The sequence below is a fragment of the Scyliorhinus torazame genome, chromosome 19 (assembly GCF_047496885.1).
Source record: "Scyliorhinus torazame isolate Kashiwa2021f chromosome 19, sScyTor2.1, whole genome shotgun sequence".
Lineage (NCBI taxonomy): Eukaryota > Metazoa > Chordata > Chondrichthyes > Carcharhiniformes > Scyliorhinidae > Scyliorhinus > Scyliorhinus torazame.
Genome location: NC_092725.1, coordinates 123,988,288 through 124,009,757, shown reverse-complemented (window position 1 = coordinate 124,009,757; position 21,470 = coordinate 123,988,288). Strand labels below are relative to the sequence as shown.

Sequence of the window (21,470 nt, the reverse complement as noted above, 5' to 3'; positions counted from 1 at the left end):
TCCCAGTGCTGTATCCCCCCTCTACACCCATCTGATCCATGTATTTATCAAGATGCCTTTTGAACGCCGTTAATATAACTGCTTCCACAACCTCCCCTGGCAACGTGTCACAGGCACTCACCACCTTCTGTGTAAAAAACCTGCCTCGCATATCTCCTCTAAACTTTGCCCCACGGATCTTAAACCTACACCCCATGTTGACTGATCCCTCCACCCTGGGAAAGAGTGCCTGCCTATCCACTCGATCCATGCCCCTCATAATCTTGTAGATCTCTATCAGGTCACCCTTCAACCTCCGTCGTTCTAATGAAAACAGTCCGAGTCTAATCAGTCTCTCCGCATAGCTGACACCCTCCAGACCAGCCAGCATCCTGGTAAACCTCCTCTGCACCCTCTCCAAAGCCTCCACATCCTTCTGGTAGTGTGACAACCAGAACTGTGTGACCAGAAGTTCGTCGACGGAATTGGAGGCCTCTCAGAGTTTGTCAGCAGATAAAACGGTGGAGGCAGCTGCTGTGACATTGATGGCACTCCATTAATGGTCGAGCTGCTTTGAAGTACCCTGGGCGAGGGAATTTCATTAACACTGGTATGCCCCTCGAGCGTCATAGCTGGCTCACAAGAGTTGCTGGCAAATAGGAAAAAGCTATAAACACAATTCTAGCTACAGTTGACAGATAGAGCGGGCCAGCTGTGATGCTTGAGGGTCATATTTTATGAATACGGGGAGAAGGCCAGTCGTCTTTTAGCCCACCAGCTTAGGCGATAGGCAGCTTCCCGGGAAATTGTACATGTACACAACTTAAGCGGCAGCCTAGTTTTCATCCCTCCTCAGTTTATACGGATTTGAATCGTTCTATCGGAGTCTCCAGCAGAGGGATTGGTCATGACTGATGTTTTGGACAGTTTATCCATCTACCGCGGTGGTCGAGGTGGAGAGAAACGATGAGTTGGAATCCCCGTTGGGCCCAGAGGAAATTTTAAAATGCATTGGGTTGATACAGACAGGCAAAGCTCTTGGCCCGGGTGGCTTTCTCATTGAATTTTATGAGAAGGTCGTAGAGCAGTTGGTGCCTTTAATTTTGGACATGTTTAATGATTTGTTGCCCTCTATCCTCGCACAGGCCTCTATCTCCTTGATTCACAAGAAAGACAAAGCCAACAGAGTGTGGATCATATTGTCGTACCTCGCTCTTGAGTGTGGATGTTAAGTTACTTACCAAGAGGGCAGCACGGTGGCGCAGTGGTAGCACTGCAGTCTCACGGCACCGAGGTCCCAGGTTCAATCCCGGCTCTGGGTCACTGTCCGTGTGGGGTTTGTACATTCTCCCCGTGTTTGCGTGGGTTTCGCCCCCACAACCCAAAGATGTGCAAGGTAGGTGGCTTGAACATGCTAAATTGCCCCTTAATTGGAAAAAATGAATTGGGTACTCTAAATTTTTTTTTAAAAAAGTTACTTACCAAGGTGATGGCACTGTGGCCGGAGCCCTGCCTTCAAGGGGTTATTTCGGAGGATCAGGCAGGCTTCGCAAGGGTCATCAGTTTTCGGCTGTTAAACGTTGTCCTTTTCCCCTCCTCGGTATTTGAAAGAGTGGAGTAGGAGTACTGTTTGAGATTCTTGGGAGGTTTGGATTCAGCCTATAGCACTGAGGGCCTTTATTAGATGGAGTGGGATAAATCAGGTGGAGCATCTGATGTCCCTTTATGTGGATGACCTATTTCTCTACATTACGGACCCAGAACCCACCATGGACGAGATAATGAAGTTGGTCAGAAGTTTTGGCTTCTTTTTCTTCTCTGGTTACAAGTTAAACTTGGACAGGCCCCCGGGGAGGAGTGCCCAACTGGGGTCGTTACCTTTTCGCCTTGTCAAGACTAGCTTTCATTGTCTGGGGGTCCTGGTGGCCCATAATTGGGCCTCGCTTCATAAATTAAATTACACTAATCTGGACGACAGTGTCAAGTCAAACTTTCAGGCAGCACGGTGGCGCAGTGGGTTAGCCCTGCTGCCTCATGGCGCCGAGTTCCCAGGTTCGATCCCAACTCTGGGTCACTGTCCGTGTGGAGTTTGCACATCCTCCCCGTGTTTGCTTGGGTTTCGCCCCCAAAACCCAGAGATGTGCAGGTTAGGTGGATTGGCCGCGCTAAATTGCCCCTTAATTGGAAAAGATTAATTGGGTGCTCTAAATTTTTTTTTTTTTTCAGTCAAACTTTCAGAGGTGTGATAATGTCCCTCTATTCTTGGTGGGTAGGGTTCAGACTATTAAAATAAATGTGCTCGAGAAATTTTTATTATTTTCTCAATGTCTCCCCATTTTTCTTCTAGGTCTTTTTTGGGCAAAGTCAACAAATTAATGTCCTCCTTTATTTGGTGGCAAAGGCTTCAAGAATCTGTGGGGCTTTGCTCCAAAGAGACTGACAATCAGGGGGCTTGGCTGTACCCAATTTTCTATTTCACTATTGGGCAGCCGATATTCAGAAGATATCATTGTGGTTCAGCAATCCTGCTTCCATATGGGACAAATGGAAGCAAACTCCTGTACTGTTTCTAGCCTTTGTGCCATGATTATTCCATTATTGCATTTCCCTGAATCCAGTAGTGGTCTTCACCCTGAGATTTTGGAAGCAGTTCAGGCAACATTTCAAGCCCTCTTCTCGGTCTTCGCTAACCCCTTTCTGCAATAACCATCTTTTTCTCCCTCGGGTTTGGACTCGACATTTAAGTGATGGGAGGGGAAGAGCCTGGAGAACTGTTCGTGGAGGGGAGGTTTGCTAGCTTTAAAGAGCTGGCAGAGAAATTTCAACTGCCTCATTCCAACCTTTTCAGGTATTTTCAGGCTCATGATTTTTTGTAGAAGGCTTTCCCCAATTTTACCTGGGCACCATCCTCTTCATGTTGAAGAGGCTTTTGTCTCGGTCCGTGTCTGATGGGGGGACTATTTTGGGCATTCTCAATAGAGTCAGCTCTGTTGAATGAGATGAGGATGAAATGGGAGGGTGAATTGAGTCCCATTCTGAATGGTGAGATATGGAGTTAGGCCCTTCAGAGGGCCAACTCCACGTTTTCATGTGCTCGGCTCGGCGAAGTTTGGTTCAATTCAAGGTGCATAGGGAGCATGTGACTAAAGCGAGGATGAGCAGATTCTTCTCTGAGTGGAGGATAAGTGTGATTGCTGTTCTCCAGGGCTGGTTAACTACACACCCATGTTCTGGTCTTGTTCCAATTGGTAAGCTTCTGGGCTTCTTTTTTTAAAACCATGTCGGAGATACTCAATGTAGACTTGGATCCAGGTCCACTGGCAGCCATATTTGGAGTGTCAGATCGCTGGTGCTTCAGTCGGAGGTGAAGGCGGATGTCGCTTTTGCCTCGTTGATAGCTCAGTGACAAGTTCTGCTTGGGTGAAGGTCTCCTACTCCACCTAGTACCTTGGCTTGGCTTGGTGACCTTTTCTACGTTTAGGGGGTCGGTAGAAGGTTTCTAACTAAGATGGCAGACATTTATTTCCTTTTTAAGGAGCTAGTCAGCTTTTAGTGTTTAGTTTAGTTTTGGGGGGCAAAAGTTATTTTGTGTTTTTGCTTCTTTGTTTCTTTTTTTCTCTTTTGTAATTTTGGATGGTTTTGTTAACTGTGAAATGCTTTTAATAAACCTATTTTAAAATAAGTCTTGCTCACCAGGAGCCCATAATGTAAATTGTGGCAACTCTTGGTGATTTTCTGTCTCATAAATTGGGTGCAGACTGCATCCCACAAGTTACCACATCCATTTCCAGTGGGCACGATGCCACACTGAAAGCTTGCATTTGGAAAGAAGTCCTAAAAAAATAAAATGAACTAAAAATTGTGGTGTAACAGAGGGTATGGTAGAATAGTAGGGGATTTTCACAGTAACTTCATTGCAGTGTTAATGTCAGCCTACTTGTGACAATAATAAAGATTATTATTATGTTACTGGACTAGTAATCCCGGAGTCTGATCTAATAAACCAACAACATGAGTTCCAATACCACCATGGCAGTTGTGAAATTTAAATCCACTTAATTAAATAAATCCAAAATAAAAAAGCTACGATCAGAGTTGATGACTATTTAAACCATTTGGTTCACTAATGTCCTTTAGAGAAGGAAACCTGTTTTCCTTGGCCAGTCTAGCCTACGTCTGATTCCAGAAAGGTGGTTAACCCTGAACTGCCCTCTGAAATGGCTGAGCAAGTGTCAAACTGCTACAAAAAGAATAAGGAGAATAAAACTGAATGGACCACGTAGCTTTGATCCAGGTATTGGATTTGGACATGAAAAGGGCACATCCATACCAGCCAGCCCTGTAAAGGCACTAGCATTTGGAGAACTGTGTCAAAATTGGGAGTGCTGTCCCACAGATTAGTTAAGCATTAGCCTGACATTGTCATACTCATAGAATCATACCATTCAGACTCCACTGCGCCACCGTGCTGCCCCTTCTGTCCGATATCCTAGCCATTTATGGGGTCTTGTCTGGGATCTTAATAAAATTGGGGGCTCTTTGCCAGGATCTTAATTTCTATTTCCTTGTTTGGTTTGGGGTTATTGAAAGTTCAGGTTTTGAAATTTAAATAGGGAGTGACTGGAGGTGGCTCTTTCAGGTGCAAAGCTTTCCTGGGTGTAGAAGAAATTACTTGGGCTATTTTAGAAAGGATAACTAAAACACAACTTTGGGATTTGGCAGAAATGCTGCAGTTAACCTTATCTGAAGGGGTGAGGAAGATAGAGATAATACAAATAATTGCAGTGTTGGTGGCTTAAGAAAAGTACTGGGAAGGCAGACTCGATAAAACAAGATAAGGGGTTTATTAAAGTGAGAAGAAATATCATTGTTCCAGTGAAGAGGAGCAACAGAGTGTACAGCCTGTTCAGAGGTTTGTGGATTAACAGATGCCAGAACCTTGTTGAGGATTTTCTTTGTGGAGATTGGGCCCGTAGCTGCAAGACTGCGCAAGGATGCGGAGATGCGTGAGAAAGGATTGGAAAGGTTCATCCTTACCCTGCAACGCTGCTGGAACACGTAGCGCTCGAAACTTTCATTCACCTCTACACTGCAGTGAGTGTCAAACTTGAGGAGGACCGTCTTGAACTTCGTTTTATCTTCATCATCCGCAAATGTGAGAGAGTTGAAAATGTGGATGGCATAGTCCCCGGCCATGGAGAGGAGAAGAGCAATCTTTCTGGTACCTGAGGCACCCTCCCTGTCTGTGGCTTTGAGGAAGAGCTGGAAGCTCTGTTTGAAAATCTTCCAGTTGGCCCCGAGGATGCCGGCGATGCGGAGCGGTGGCGGTGGGCTGATGTTGTCCATGTTGCAGGATGACGGAATGCTGGTGGAAGACAGATCACTTGCAGGTAGGTCTAAGAAGTGCTAATATCCCTCAACTCCTGCTATCATGATGTGTTGGGTGTTCTGGATCACATACAGGTCACCAACACTTTAAATAGTGCAACACTATTTTATTGAATCATTAACTGTTTAAACATACTCAGACTGTGGGATAATACGATACTAGCTTTAACTAAAGACCTCTGCCTTGTCCTAACCAGTCGATGCACTCAGCACATGGTGAATGTCTGTGTTTCAGGCTGTGAGCTCTGTCCTCCTAGATAGCTGCAACTTGAATGAGTGGGAACTCTGATGCCCCCTGCCTTTATAGTGCGTGTGCTCTCACTGGTGATTGGCTGCGGTGTTGTGTGTGTTGATTGGTCCCATTGTGTGTCCATCAGTGTGTGTCTGCACCATGATATACTGGTTGGTGTACATTATGACACATACCGGTCAACCATTCGGTCCATCTCATGTTGGAAGACCGAGACCCCAAGAGTGACGCCTAAGGGAACCCTAAGGAAATGATAGAGGCGGCCATCTGCTTCGAACGCAGTGTATTGGCGGTTCTCCGTGCGGATGGGGAGCTGGTGGTAGGCGGACTTCAGGTCCACTGTGGAAAAGACCTGATACTGTGCAATCTGATTGACCATATCAGATATGCGTTGGAGGGGGTACGCGTCGAGCTACGTGTACCGATTAATGGTCTGACTGTAGTCAATGACCATCCTGTGCTAATCCCTAGTCTTTACTACTGCCACTTGGGCTCTCCAGGGGCTGTTGCTGGCCTCAAAGATGCCTTCCAGCAGAAGCCGCTGGACCTCCGACCTGATGAAGGTCCTGTCCTGAGCACTGTACCGTCTGCTCCTGGTGGCGACAGGTTTGCAATCCGGGGTGAGGTTTGCAAACAAGGAAGGTGGATCAACCTTAAGGGTCTTGAGGCCGCATACGGTGAGGGGGGTAGGGGTCCGCCGAATTTTAAAGTTAAGCTTTGAAGGTGGAAGTCCAGGCCGAGTAACAGGGCAGCGCAGAGGTGGGGGAGGACGTAGAGCCGGATGTTGCTGAACTCTACGCCTTGGACGGTGAGGGTCGTGATGCAGTACCCCCGGATTTCCACAGAATGGGATCCGGAGGCCAGGGAGAATTTCCGGGTAACGGGGTGTACCACGAGGAAGCAGCGCCTTACCGTTGTGGGGTGGATGAAACTTTCCGTGCTCCCGGAGTCAAAAAGGCAGGACGTCTATCGCCCATCTATTTTCACCGTTGTCGTTGCGGTTGCGTGGTTGTGGGCCGGGACTGATCCAGGGTGATCGAGGCGAGCTGCGGCTGATGCTGGGTGGCCCCGGGCTGGTCAGCGATGGTGGCAGGCGATGAACGGCCAGACGAGCTTCCCAACGAGCAGGGGTCCTGAGGCGCCATCCAAAATGGCACCGAAGATGGCGCGCCCACGGGGCGCACATGGCAGGCAGCATTAAAGATGGCGGCGCCCGCGGGCTTCACATGGCCTGCGGAGAATAAGATGGCGGCGCCCACGGGCCGCATGTGGCTTGCGAGGAGGAAAAGGGCAGCACTCCTGGGTCACATGTGAGGGGGTATAGGCACGCTGGGCCTAGAAACAGCGGCGACCGACCGGGCCAGGCACACAGCAGCAAAATGTCCCTTCTTTCCGCATCCATTGCAGGTTGCGCTCCGTGCCGGGCAGCGCTGCCGGAGGTGTTTGTTCTGCCGGCAGAAGTAGCATTTGGTCCCCCCGGGTTGGCTGGCTGCTGCGCGGCGCAGGCTTGCGGGTAGCTGGGGTCAGTAGCTGGTGGGGCCCACGATGCCCATGAGGGTGCCGTGCGGTCGGGGGCGTACGACTGGATGTTATGGGAGGCCACTGTTAACGAATTGGCGAGTTGCGTGATTCCCGCAAGATCAAGCGTACCCCCTTCCAATAGGCGCTGCCGGACGTACGCCGACCCCATGCCCGTAACGAAGGCGTCTCTGATTAAACGTTCTGTATGCTGGACTGCTGAAACTGCCTGGCAGTCACAGTTCCTCCCCAGGATGTGCAGGGCACACCAGAAATCGTCTAGGGACTCACCAGGGGAGTTACTGTCTCCTGGACAGGAGGTGCCTGGCATATAGTTTGTTGACTGGCTGAACGTAATGTCCTTTCAGGAGCTCCATTGCTTCAGAGTAAGTGGTGCATCCCGGATGAGAGGAAAAATGTCAGGGCTCACCCATGAATAAAGGACCTGGAGCATCTGTGCGTCTGAGGGTTCCTCAGCGGATGTTCGGAGGTAGCTTTCGAAACAGGCTAGTCAGTGGTCAAAAGAGGACGTAGCATTGGCTGCTTGAGGGCTCAGCTGTAGGCGATCAGGCTTGATGCAATGTTCCATCATTTTAAAAATCTTTGCTCAATAAATTGATGCACTATCAATTACTACAAAGGCGAGAGTAGTGAATAACCGAGGCTTTATTGAGCAAAGATGTGGTGCCTCCTGTAGCTGCACACACATTTATACGCCGCCTACTGGGCGGAGCCAGCAGGCAGGGATTTTCCCTATGTACCTCTCGTAGATGAGTCTTACCATACTACGTCTAATACAGTTAGTGGTGACTACCACAAAGAGCAGGTGGTCGATGAAGCTGATATCTTCAGTTCAAGAAAGTTGATTGAATTACAGTACGAATATTCAGAGATAAAGCAGTTGTATCAGAAAACATATACGAAAATTGAATCTAAGTGTATACCAGAATAAATTAAGAATAATGTATTAATGAGAAAATGGAGATCTTTGCATATTCATCATGTGGAGATGCCGGCGTTGGACTGGGGTGAGCACAGTAAGAACTCTTACAACACCAGGTTAAAGTCCAATCGGTTTGTTTCGAACCACTAGCTTTCGGAGAACAGCTCCTTCCTCAGGTGAAACTACAGGATGTAGCTAAATTTCACCTGAGGAAGGAACTGTTTTCCGAAAGCTAGTGATTTGAAACAAACCTGTTGGACTTTAACCTCGTGTTGTAAGACTTCTTACTTTGCATATTCAAGCAGGGGTTCATCAAATGGTATAACTGGTGGGTTACAGAAAGAAGAATTTGTAGCTAGTGCATGATTTTCCAGTAGGAAAATACAAAAGCATTTTTATTGGTCCGGCCTACATAAGGATGTAGTTAAATTTTGCTGACAACAAGGACTCCTACGCCAGACTCCTATTCATTGACTACAGCTCCACCTTCAACACCATAATCCCAGCAAAGCTCATATCAAAACTCCAAAACCTAAGACTAGGCTCCTACCCCTGCAACTGGATCCTTGACTTCCTGACCCATAGGCCACAATCAGTAAGGATAAACAACACCTCCTCCATGATGGTCCTCAATAACGGGGCCCCGCAAGGCTGCCTACTTAGCTCCCGACTATACTCTGTATACATATACGACTGAGTGGCAAAATTTAGCGCCAACTTCATCTACATGATTGCTGATGACACCACCGTAGTGGGTTGGATCTCAAAAAACAATGAGTCAGAGTACAGGAGGGATATAGAGAACCTAGTGGCATTGTGTAACAACAACAATTTCTCCCTCAATGTCAGCAAAACCAAGGAGCTGGTCATTGACTTCAGGAAGCGAACAATTGTGCACACCCTTGCCAGTATCAATGGTGCCAAGGGAGAAATGGTTGAAAGTTTCAAATTCCTAGGTGTGCACATCACCAACAATCTGTCCTGGTCCACCCACGTTGACGCTATGACCAACAAAGCACAACAGCTGTCATGTGAGAGTACCTTTAAGAAATGCGTGTTCATCAAATAGCTGCAGTGATGTCAGAGTGTGGGTGGAGCTGGGCTGTCTGTCTGCTTTTACTTTCGTTTTTGAGCTGGCAGCTACAGTGTGTGTTTAGTTTCGTTTTCAGAGTTGGAGCTGCATCCAGCCAAACAAGGTGTAATTTTGATCTCTCCGCATGAAAAGAATGTCTTCAGATCACTTGCTAATTTAAAAGTGATAACTGCTCTCAGTAGAGAATTTAAGTCTGCTGGCTTTGTTAAAGAGGATATTTGTCTTATGGATGTTGCTAGGAAAGATTAAGGGTTACTTATAGAGTACTTCTTTGGGGGAAGTATTTGAGTTGATAGTTGCTAAGATGTTTACTGTGTGTTTATAAAATGTTAACTGGATTCATAGAATAAACATTGTTTAGTTTTAAAAGTACTTTAGATCTCTGTTGCATCACACGTGTAGAGTGGGCCCTTGTGCTCCCCATAACCATAATCTATTTAAAGTTGTGGGTCAGGTGAACTCCATGATAGTCTTTGGGGTTCTCTAAACCCTGGACCGTATTAAGCACATACTTCCTCAGGAAACTAAGGAAATCTGCCATGTCAACATTGACTCTTGTCAATATTTACAGATGCACTACAGAAAGCATCCTATCTGGCTGCATCAGAGCCTGTATGGCAACTGCTCGGCCCAAGAAACTACAAAGAGACGTGACCACAGCCCAGTCCTTCACGCGAAACCATCTCCCATCCATTGATTCTGTCTACACTTCCCGCTGCCTTGGAAAAGCAGGCAGCATAATCAAAGACCCATCCCACCTGGGCTATTCTCTCTTCCAACCTCTTCCATCGGGCAGGGGATACAAAAGTCTGAGAACACCCACTAACAGGTTCAAAAACAGCTTCTTCCATGCTGATACTAGACTCCTGAATGACCCTCTTATGGACTGAATTGAATTCTTTGCGCATCTTCTCCACTGAGTACTACTACACTCTGTATGCTTCACCTGATGCCTGTGTCTATGTATTTACATCATGATGTAGACGTAGGAAATTCTACTTGAGTTAAAACAACATCCACAAAAGTTTGCACAGGTACAAAAGGAGATTGACAGCATGCTTAAGAAGGATATAATTGAAGTGAGTTGCGGCAATTGGAGCTCACCTATTGGGATGGTCCAAAACTGGATCGGACACAACAATTGTGTGTTGACTATAGAAAAGTCAACCCAGTTTCGAAGTCAGATTCGTATCCTTTTCCTCTTTTGTAAGACTGTGCTGAAAGGGTGGGACAAGCCAATTTTATTACCAAACTTGACTTACTTTAAAGGTATTGGCAAGTACCTTTGTCAGATATGATGAAGGAAGTTTCAGCTTTTGTGACGCCAAATGGTCTGTCTCAGTTTAAAGTCATGCCATTTGGAATGAAGAATTCTCCAGCAACATTTCAAAGATGAACCAACAAAGTAATTTCTGGACGAAACAATTGTCCAGTGTACATTGATGATTTAGTGGTGTTCAGTCAAACGAGGAAGGAGAATTTGGAACATTTAAAGAATTATTCGATCGACTATGGGAGGCTGGATTGGTGGTAAATTTGGCTAACAGTGAATTTGTGAAAGCTCAAGTCACATCTGTAGGCCATATAATTGGACATAATAAGATGGCCCCACAAATTGTGAAAACAAAAGCTATTGGGGAGTTTTCAACACCATCAACGAGAAGAGAAGTTCTGAGAATTCTGCGAATGGCTGGTTTCATGGTTGCTCCACTGAACAGAACTTTTGAAAAAGCACAGAAAATATCAAGGGACGTCGGAATGTCAGGAGGTTTTTCTTTCTTCTTGTTTGAGTGGAAATAAAGATAGCAGTTAAGGGTATTGTATTCACTGTATTGAGATGTATTGTTTAAGGGTAAGTTATTTTCTGGTGTGACATTATAGATATTTTAATACTGATACTAATAAAGTTTGTTTTAATATACCAGATCACTATTTATTTGTGTAATCATTCCTGGAGTTAGGAATCCATTCCTCAGTCTTACAAATTTAAAATCAAATATTAGGGTTCTGTCCAGTATCCTAACCACTGTTGGGGTCTGGTCTGGGATTGCAATACCTGTGGAAATATTCAAAGAAGTGACCTTAAGATTCAGAGAGAGTGTGTTTCTTTAAGGTTAAAGGTTGGGACGAGCAAATCCAAAGCCCCCTGCTGTCAAGGGTTTGAATGAGAGGTTAAGAGAAAAATAGAAATTATAGGTGCTGGAATCAATACTCCAGAAGTATTATAAATGTAAGGATGAAATTAAAAAGGAAATTAAGACAGCAAAAAGAGGGTACAAAAAATATTGGTGAATAAAATCAAGGAAAAAAAGATTATTTATAAACACATAATGAGAAAAAGGCTAACTAAAGCAGGATTAGCACCTATAAGGGCCCTAATTTACAAGCCCAGACTGGTGTACTGGTTTCCCCACCCCATTCCCAGCATCATAGAATCATAGAATTTACAGTGCAGAAGGAGGCCATTCGGCCCATCGAGTCTGCACTGGCTCTTGGGAAGAGCACCCTATCCAAGGTCAACACCTCCACCCTATCCCCATAACCCAGTAACCCCACCCAATACCAAGGGCAATTTTGGACACTAAGGGCAATTTATCATTGTCAATCCACCTAACCTGCACGTCTTTGGATTGTGGGAGGAAACCGGAGCACCCGGAGGAAACCCACGCACACACGGGGAGGATGTGCAGACTCCGCACAGACAGTGGCCCAAGCCGGAATCGAACCTGGGACCCTGGAGCTGTGAAGCAATTGTGCTATCCACAATGCTACCGTGCTGCCACTATGCACACAGTGGGGAGAGGGCACCTTGATATTGACGCGCCCTCTCAGTTACTTACCTTTTACCACAGCCAAATATCCCTAATAAGCTCTGATTTGCCCTGCAGCTTTGAAAGCTTGTCTGTCATCCTTAATTACACGGGGAACATGCCAACTAAGGACACACCCAGTCAAGGTTACAACCAGTAACTGTTGATCTCCTGGGTAGTTTTGGAATCCAGAAATAATTCTGGCTTCTGTTTCCCGCTCCCAAAGTGAAAATTCAGGAACCGCCTTAGAGCCCACCTCCAAATCTTACACCATCCTGACTTGGAAATACATCCTTTTGCTTCATTATTTCTGGGTCAAAATCCTAGAATTACCCAACATAACAACAATGTGGGAATACCTTCACCATGCAGACCGCAGCAGTTCAAGAAATCAGCTCACCCCCACCCTCTCAAGGGCAATTAAGGTGCTCAATCAATGATGGCCTTGTCAGTGATGCTGAGATTTTGTTAATTAATACACAAAATCCAATTTTGCTCACCGCAATAGCGTAACATCTGACCCACATTGTATTTGAATGTGATTTCTGCACTGGAAATCGAGTGATTATGAAGTTACCAATGTTTTCTAAAAACAAATTGGTTTTATTGTTGTTAAATGCGCAAAGGAAAATGAAGTATTAAATGCTTCATGAAACAATGATCATAATATCTTTTTAGGTGCTGCTAATATTGCCTCAATAACCTAACACAGAAACGGCCAGGATAGATTTCAGCTTAGGTTCAAAGGGAAATATCACAAATATATCTATCTCTCATCAACACCAATCTGATTCTATTCTTGCTGGTTTAAGTTGCTGCGATCACACGTTGGTAGCAGTGGAGCTTGGCTAAAGTCTATCGACCATACCTCATAATTTGGTGACATCTCATTTAATTGCCTGTAAACCAGGTGGTATGTGGTAAAATATAGGCAAAGATAATTGTGTTTAAACTTGTTACCTCCTGGTTAGCAGCTGCCAATTCCTCTTCCAGTGTGGATACCCTCTCCAGAGCAATTCGTAGACGTTCCCTCACCTTCAGACAAAAGACAACAGATTTGTATAAATTGTAGGCATTTTTTTGTGCAAGTGTATCGTAGTGCTATTTATTGAACTAATGTAGTTCAACATTATGGTTCCATAAGTGATTAATTCGGTCCAATGTTAATGCTGATTAAGTCATCCAAATTTCTCAGTTTAGTCCACTTTTGCCTCTTTCTTGGGTATCTTCGAATTCTGTACTGATGCAAACCCAGTACACTTCAGATTCAGTTGTTTCTTGGATAGATGAAGCATAATACTGCAATATTCCAACCTGGTACCGCAGCAATATTCATTTTAAAGTTGTTAGGACTCCAACTAGCACTCAAACTTCTCAACTACAAATCTAACCAGACAGCATGCAATTAAAATTACAACTTCTCCAGCATAATTTTTCCTTCACAAATATTCATGGTAAGAAATTGAATTAAGCTACCTAATTATGATTATCTTATAAGATGATATGATAGGATGCCAAGGATGAAGTTGTGAGGTTGACAATCAAATACTATGGACTGCATTTTCATTACAGAGGTGGGAAACACAAACTGAGTTTGTTTTTGAGTCAGAAACATGGCTCTGTTTGGCCACTGGTCAGATTTTCACTGGGTGTGAGCACTTAACTAATATGGAGGTGGGTTTCCTGTTGAATTAGAGCCTGTGGGAGCATGAGTAGAGGTGGATTAAATTAAGCAAGGGACTGATTTGGATTCTCCATGGCAGCCATAACTGACACTGTTGAGGAGTCTGCTGATTGTGCCAAAACGTTCCTTCAGTACCAAAGGGAAGCAAGGTGTCAATGGAGATTTGTAGCCCTGATATTCAGACTGGGCTGATCCTCATTTCATCGTTGCTCAACTGGATCTAATGTTGGAAGTTGCAAAGAAGCAGAGAGAGATCCTTTTCCAGGATATGGCAGGAATAGGTCACCGTGTCAGACAGAGCACTGAGAAGCTCACTAGGATGTGTTTTCTTTGTCTACTGTCATCCTGTATTTTTATTGGATAAACATTGCCACTTTAAGCCAGATGTCTGAGACTCCATTTATCGTTTCATGACAGAAAAAGTGGTATTAACTATTGAAGGAGATAATGGGATCATTCATGTGAGGACAAAGTTTCTGGGCAGATCTACTTCCTTCGCTGGTGGAAAGTGACTAGATATTCCAGGCTGCATGTGTTGGCACAGGTATCTTAGACTTCCCTCCATGTTATGCCCCTCAGCCTGGGTTAGAGGAACTCAGTTGCAATGTTCCTGAATTAGGAGATCACTGACATTTATGACATCTCCATGAGATTGTTGCACCCTGGGCCAAGCCCAGCAATGTCATTGTGCAGCAGAAGCTTCTCTATGTTCAGCATCATCTTCCTCCACCTCCTCCTTCTATTCACCTCCTACTCCTACTTTTCAGCCAATGAGCTCTCCCTTTCCAGGAACTCACTGCCCACACCTTTCTGGAGGACCATGTTACAGAGAGTGCAGCAGGCCACCACAATGACAGAGATCCTTGCAGGATAGTATTGGAGCGTACCACCTGACTGGTCCAGGCACCAGAATCATACCTTCAAAAGACTGACAGCCTGCATAATGCTTGTCCTATTGAGGTATCATTGGTTGTATTAGCTCTGTGTCTCTGTCCAGAGAGGTGAGTAGCCACGTCTTCAAGGAATATTCTTTGTCCCCTAGGATCTATCCATACATTCTGGTGCTTGGAGTAAAGATTGAATGGGCGATGAATGGCGGAGGATGAAGTAGTTGTTGCTGCTGCTCGTGCATACATGGAGGAAGATCTTGTTGTGGTCTCAGACGAGCTGAATGTTTATGGAGTGGTCACACGTCCTGCTGATGAATCTGACTGGGCGGTTATTGAGTACTTTGACGGTCACATAGATCACATTGATGTTATCCTGCACCTGGAGGAATCCAGCGAGGGCAGCAAAACCCAATGTCCTCTGTACCTCTGGGTGTTCCAATATTCTGGGCTACCGGTATTTTGCTTAACTCTCTATGCATTTTCTTACCTTTTTGTTCCCTGTAATCCTCTTTTTTCTTTTAACTTTTAATGAAAGCAGCAGAAGTTATTGGTCCATTGTCTTAAATAATAGCAATTAATAATCATACAATATACAGAATCAGGATTTAGATAGCCAGCAAACAAAACCAAAGAATTAGGCAAAATAGATTGGGTGTACACTTATGGCAATAATTCAAACGCTGTACAAATGCCAATTTTACCTGGCAATGAGGTCCAATTAGTTACAACATAAATCAAGAGCCAACTACTAATCTATTTTCATGCGAATTAAGACCGATTAGGGTACGAGCCTGATATTTTTCATCCATGTCTTGGTTTTTGTAAATTATATTACGTGGGAAAATGTGCACAGTGTTTTCCCAAACTGATTAGCAGAAACCCTGGAGAAACAGTAATCTTCCATTAGAGAACATCCACAGAACCTTTTTTCTGAGTGTATTTGTGGATTCATTAAAATAAATGCAATGAGAAAAGCATTGAGTAAGGACTAGGATAGTTAAAGTGGAAATAACCTGATACCTTATCTAAATAACCAGCTATGTGTTTCATAAATTGGACATTAGGCTCTTTAAAATGGTCAAAAACATGAACAGATTTTGGTGTTAGGGTCTAAATTTGAGATAGAACTCACTTTAGTTTCAGTTTAATGATTTAAACTGTGACTTGGAACAGATCATGAGATTGTTGCAATGTAATCACTGCCGGTTCTCTATCCTCCTCATTACACACACCAGCTATGTCTACATTCACAATAGTGCCTACCTCCGTCCTTCCTCCGGGCCATTTTCCCCTAAAACCTTCAGCCATGCCTTTATCACTTCCAGGCTCAATGCTTTCCTGATCCTCCACAAACTTCAACTTCAAATGTTGTTGCCTAACTATTCATATGTCAGATCCTACTTGCCCATCACCATGTCTTTGATAACCTACAATGGCTCCTGATCCAATTCTTATGATTTAAAATTCTCAAGCCATGGATGTAATCTTCCCAAAAATTGGCAGAGTGCTGGATCAGGCGAGAACATCTGTGTGAACCTCTCGGCTTTCACAGCCGACTTTTCTCACCAGATCTAACGGCTCTCTGCTCAATTTCAAAGGGCTGGCACGGTTCACACCGGAGGGACGGGACATAGAAAAACTAGCAAAGCCGGGAATCTTAGATCAGGTCAGCCTTTTTAAAGGGCTTCTCGATCTAAGTATAAATAAAGGGACCACGAATCTCCCCCAACCCAAACGAACATCGGGACCTCTCCAGGTGGATAAGGGGAATACCCTGCCCACCCACCACACACACAAGGAGAACAGCCCCCCACCCACATGCCTTCCACCCCCCCATGGATAAGGGGAAACCTTCCCATATGCAGAAGGGGGAACCTCTCCATGGAAGATGGTAACCCCCCAATGGAGCCCCCTGGTGGTTCCAGTGCATTCTGCCAGGGTACTAGGGCGCAATGCCCAAGAAGGTCTCTTAATCTTGGGGGCATCAGGCACATCTGCACCCCCAGTGTGGTGCTCACAGCTGGTTTTCGTTTTCAAAAATCTGTAGTGATTCATGCAGGCATGATATTACGCCGCTGGGGTGGAGGGGCGTAGGCGCGAGATGTGTCATGGCCAGGCTACAGTGTCAAGCTCTTAAATTATAATATCATTAATTAAAAAGAATGTATATCAGGTTCATGCCCTTTATGGGTGTGAACCTGATCACTTCACTGGTGGGAAAATTCAAACTCAAATCTCGCCATCGAGATTTGGGTTTCTGAGTTTGCGGGTGGTTTATCGGCTATTACGGGAATCTCCCACACATCAAACGTGTGTTTAAATTCTTCTTCTCTGTCTCTACCTTTCCTCAGTTCTAAACACTCGTCCTCTGACTGAGACCTTTCTCCTTCTCGCTTTGTACCACTATGTTTTTCATCCCTAGGAACTTGGATCTCATTCATCAAACTCAGGGCCAGGGAGAGAAAGCATGGGCCCTGATGCTCCTCTTATTTCTGGGCCCCTTACCCTACCCCCTTCCTTTAACCCTCCTGGGTGCCCTAAATTGGGAACCATAGTCATAGTGGGGTCAAACTGTTTTATATAGGTTTACCAAAACGACTTGGCTTTTGTACTCTATGTCTCGATTTATAAAGCCCATTGAAATATCAGGATTAGTATGATGCATATTATAACTAAGACTTTGTCAGACAGTTACGCACAACTTGGTTATTCATGTAGTGCAATCAGCTGTGCCTCTTTGAAACTGGCCCTGTGCAATATCTGGATAGCAATATGCAAAAGACATGAACCTACAGGCAAAGCAACAACAATATAAAGTATAAATGAGAATATCCTGAATTAACAATGATGTGTTAGGTTAATGCATGACTCCTGATTTCACTTCTCAGTTTAAAAATGGCAACATTTTCCAATAAATTAACATCAACCAATTCACCTACAGTTGTGTGCTATTTCAATCCACACAAGTGAGCTTGTTAACAAACAAAATGCACTGTACATTGAGTGATAAATATTTTCTCATTTTAATTGAAACTATATAACCACATTTACAAATGCATGGAGCATATAAATAGGGGAGCAGAGTACTGCAGATGCCAAAAATCTTAAATATAAAAGGAAAATGCAGGCCACACTCAACAGGCCAGGTGTCATCTGTGGAGAATGCTCCAGGTCCACTATCTGAACTAGTCCTGAAGAAAGGTCACTGACATGTGGTTTTCTCTCTGCACAAATGTCACCAGGTGCTTTGAACATTTCCCATTTCTCTTGGAACAAAAGAAAAACCCCTTTGGCTTCCTCTCCCAAAAGGAATCAGACATTTTTGAACCCTTCATTCCCCTTCAGGAAGAAACCCAGCAGTAGCTATCTGACATCTGGTCAGGCACGGTAAAGAGAAATTCAAAGACAAAATTGCGGGTAGGAACGAAACTCAAGCAACTCGCTGAGCAAAAAAAAAAAATCGAAGTTTTGAATTAGTATTTTATAAAGAACTAGCTGGTAACTAGTAAAAATGATTCAAAATGCCAAGAAGCAGAGCGAGAGAGAAACAGACGAGGTCCCAGGCGGTGGAGGTGGTGGCATTGTGATATTGTCACTGGAACAGTAGTCCAAAGACTCAGGATAATGGTCTGGGTTTAAATCCCATCAGCTCATATAGTGTAATTTTAATTTATAGAATCATAGAATTTACAGTACAATAAAAATCTGGAATTAAAAATCTAATGATGCTTTATGTTACCAAAGCGCACCTGGTTCACTAATGCCCGCCAGGGAAGGAAATGTGCCAAACTTAGCTGGTGTTGCCTAAATGTGATTCCAGGTCCACAACAATGTGGCTGACTCTTAAATGGCTTAGCAAGGCACTCGGTTGAATCAAAACACAACAGAAAATTGGATAAAGAAAAAAGCAGGATGGACCACCAGGTCCAAGGCACCGGAAACAACAATGACAACTCAGCCCTCTCGATCCTGTAAATTTCTCCTTTCTGACATCCAGGGACTTCTACCAAAATTGGGTGAGCGGTCTCACAGACTAGTCAAGTTGCAACCTGACATAGTCATACTCACAGAATCATACCTTACAGATAATGTCCCAGACATCACCATTCCTGGGTATGGCTTGTACTGCCAGCAGACAGGCCCAGCAGAGGTGGCTGTACAGTGGTATACAGCCGGGAAGGAGTTGCCAAAAACTTTTCAAAAGTGATATGGATTTTCCAGCAACCAACAGAAAGTATTGTATCGTAAGAAGGGCAATTCTCCATGGCTGCTAGTCCCAGGTGGGATTCCTGATGGTCCGTTGATACAGAAGTGATGGCCAAATTGGGATTCTTGCTGGGTGTCAAACCCGTTGAGAGTCTCCTGGCCCACTCCCCCGGCAAGATCAGGTTCTGCCCAGAGCCGGCGAGAACCTTATCCAAACTAATTACTATTCATTTGAATGTAATTGCAGGATTTCAAGTAGAATGTTCTGACCTCCTGGGATGCTCCCACCCCCACAGCTGGAATGTCACCTGGGCACAAATCTCTCCTGGTCCCTAAAAGTGGGTACAAACATGGATGCTGGGGAGGGGGGAAGCAAGAGGGTTGAGTACCCTCTCTACACTTACCTCTGGGGTGCCAAGGGGGATCCTTCAGGCGTCGGGGTCTAGGACTGGGCTGGAGGGGCTCAGGGTGGGGGTTATAATCGGGATGGGAGCCATGTTGCAAGTCACCCCTCCGTAGCTTTGAAAGTCATTAAACTCTCTTTCAGAATGTCAAGTTGTAGTTAAACGTCTTTCCTCTGAAGTGTTGGAATCCTTTGATGTCTCTCCCAGCATGTCAAGTTCAAAGATCTGTCAGATGAAGGTTAAAGTCTTCCCTCTGATGCTTGGGAAATCTTTGAAGTGCTTTTATCACAGTCAATTTAATTCCCCTTTAACATTTTCTCAGCCTCTTTAGAAAACTGCAGAAACAACACCCTCTCGAAAGAGGAAGCACTTCAGAATCAATAGACCGTGAAGAGCTATAAAAACAAACAAAGCTAATCCCTCCTGTGAAATAACATGGACCTGTCAATAAAGAGGCGTGTAATAGGTAACGGGCCATGAAAGTGAATGTAAACAATGCAGTTCAAAGCTTTTAGGCATCTCAGCATGTCCAGAGGCTTGAATGGGTAGGGGCATTTGGTGAGCCCATAACAGGGTGCTGCTCACTTGAAGGGGGGAGCCTTTCCAGCCATGGGCGTGGCCCTTACCAGTGACTGGAGGTGGTGGGGTGGTATTCTGAGATCAGGGCAACTTTAAAAAGGAAGCCTGATCTCTGAGGAGCAGGACCTGTCAGTGTGTTTAGGCCCTGCCCCTACCAAGACCAGTGCAAAACCCGCTCCTCTCCAAAAAAATGTCCACATGCCTTTGAATAGCACCTGATTAGCCAGGGCCAACGTGAAAAGCACTGATTTTCCTGCTGGTGGCAGCAGTTGAATACATTTTGGAAAATTCGGCCTAAGTTTCATGTTTTAAGACTCTTACTGTCACACCGAAATCATCACAGACTAAAAATTACTTAATTGACAACTGGTATACTAAACTACAGAAAATGTTTTCCCCATCAACTAATTAACGCAACCAAAAATACTTCACTACCCATTTACATGTTATGCCCATTTATGTGTTATCCGCTCTCAGCATTTATGTAGCCTTGTAGATTAAGTTTCATGACTTTTCAGCAGGCTTCCTACTCCCTGCCACATCAGGGAAGTTTTCCATTGTCCTTTTGACCTTATTCACTCAATCTTCTGAGTATCCTTGAACTGAAGTCTAGCAGGACTGCCCACTGTAATAATTAACACAAGAGAACTTATAGGTTGTCATCCTCTTCAGCCATTGAGGCAGTCATTTTTGGAAGGGCACTACGCAAGCTCCCAAATGCTATTGTCATGTGAGAGTACCTTTAAGACAGTGATGTCAGAGAGTGGGTGGAGCTGAGGTCAGGTCAGCCATTTTGCAGTTTAGTTTTTGCAATTTTGAAAAGAGTTGGGTGTGTGTCTGTGTTTTGCAGTGAGCTGGATCTCTGCCATGAAAGACTATCTCTGGATCATTTGGGTGATTTAAACTTATAATAGTGAAGCCTTTAACCTGATGTGATTTTGTTTAAAGGTGTTAAGTCTCTTGGAAGTTTGAAGGAACATTTTAAGGAATTATTTACTGTTGCCATATTTTCTGAGTTATCTTTGAAGTAAGGGTGTTAAGAGATCCAATGTTTATTTAAGATGTTAAGTTGAGTTCATGGAATAAACAGTGTTTTGTGTTTAAAAACCCACGTGTCCATAATTGTAATCCCACACTTAGGGAAAAAGCCGGTGTGCTACGAAAAGCAACAAATCCATTAAAGGGAGAGGTTGGTTGAACTCCATGATACATTTTGGGGTTCTGAAAACGCCTCCACCATAACAATTGGGGGCACGAGGGGGATAAAGGTCTGTCTATTGGATTGGCTTTTGTGAACTTAAAGACAGTGAAGGATTGTTGCTTTTCCGGTGTGGTATTTTAGTTTAAGTGGGGAGAGTGTTGTGAACAATGGCTCTTTCAGAGGCTCAGAAGTTTTTGGGGGTGGAGAATGTCACACGTAGTACTTTACGGACAGAAACGAAAAGCAGACTGTTAGATTTGGCAAGAACATTGCAGTTAACATTACCTGACAAAATGCGAAAAGATGAGGTAATTATGGCGGTGGTTAAGCATTTAAAGTTGCCTGAGATAGAGTTTGACTCATTGCAAATGAAACAAATGGAACATCAGAAAGAATTAAAGCGGCTGGAATACGAGAGTGAGAGTGAGGAAAAAGAAAGAAAGGGAGAGAGAGGAAAAATAAAGAGAAAGAGAGAGAGAGGAAAAAGAAAAGGAGCGAGAAGAAAAGAGAAAAGAAAGAATAGCC

The 21,470-nt window shown here is 44.5% G+C and overlaps 1 protein-coding gene across 6 annotated transcripts in view; it reads right to left on the bottom strand.

Annotated features, from left to right (window-relative positions):
- Positions 1-21,470, bottom strand: part of ppfia2 (PTPRF interacting protein alpha 2) — a 645,248-nt gene that overhangs the window by 305,107 nt on the left and 318,671 nt on the right. For 4 of the 6 annotated variants that reach the window (XM_072485153.1, XM_072485152.1, XM_072485155.1 and 1 more), the window contains one exon: positions 12,942-13,016. The exons of the other annotated variants lie outside the window; for them this stretch is intronic. In XM_072485153.1, coding sequence (XP_072341254.1) covers positions 12,942-13,016 — 75 coding nt within the window. The remainder of the gene's footprint in view (positions 1-12,941; positions 13,017-21,470) is intronic. 6 annotated transcript variants of the gene reach the window in all.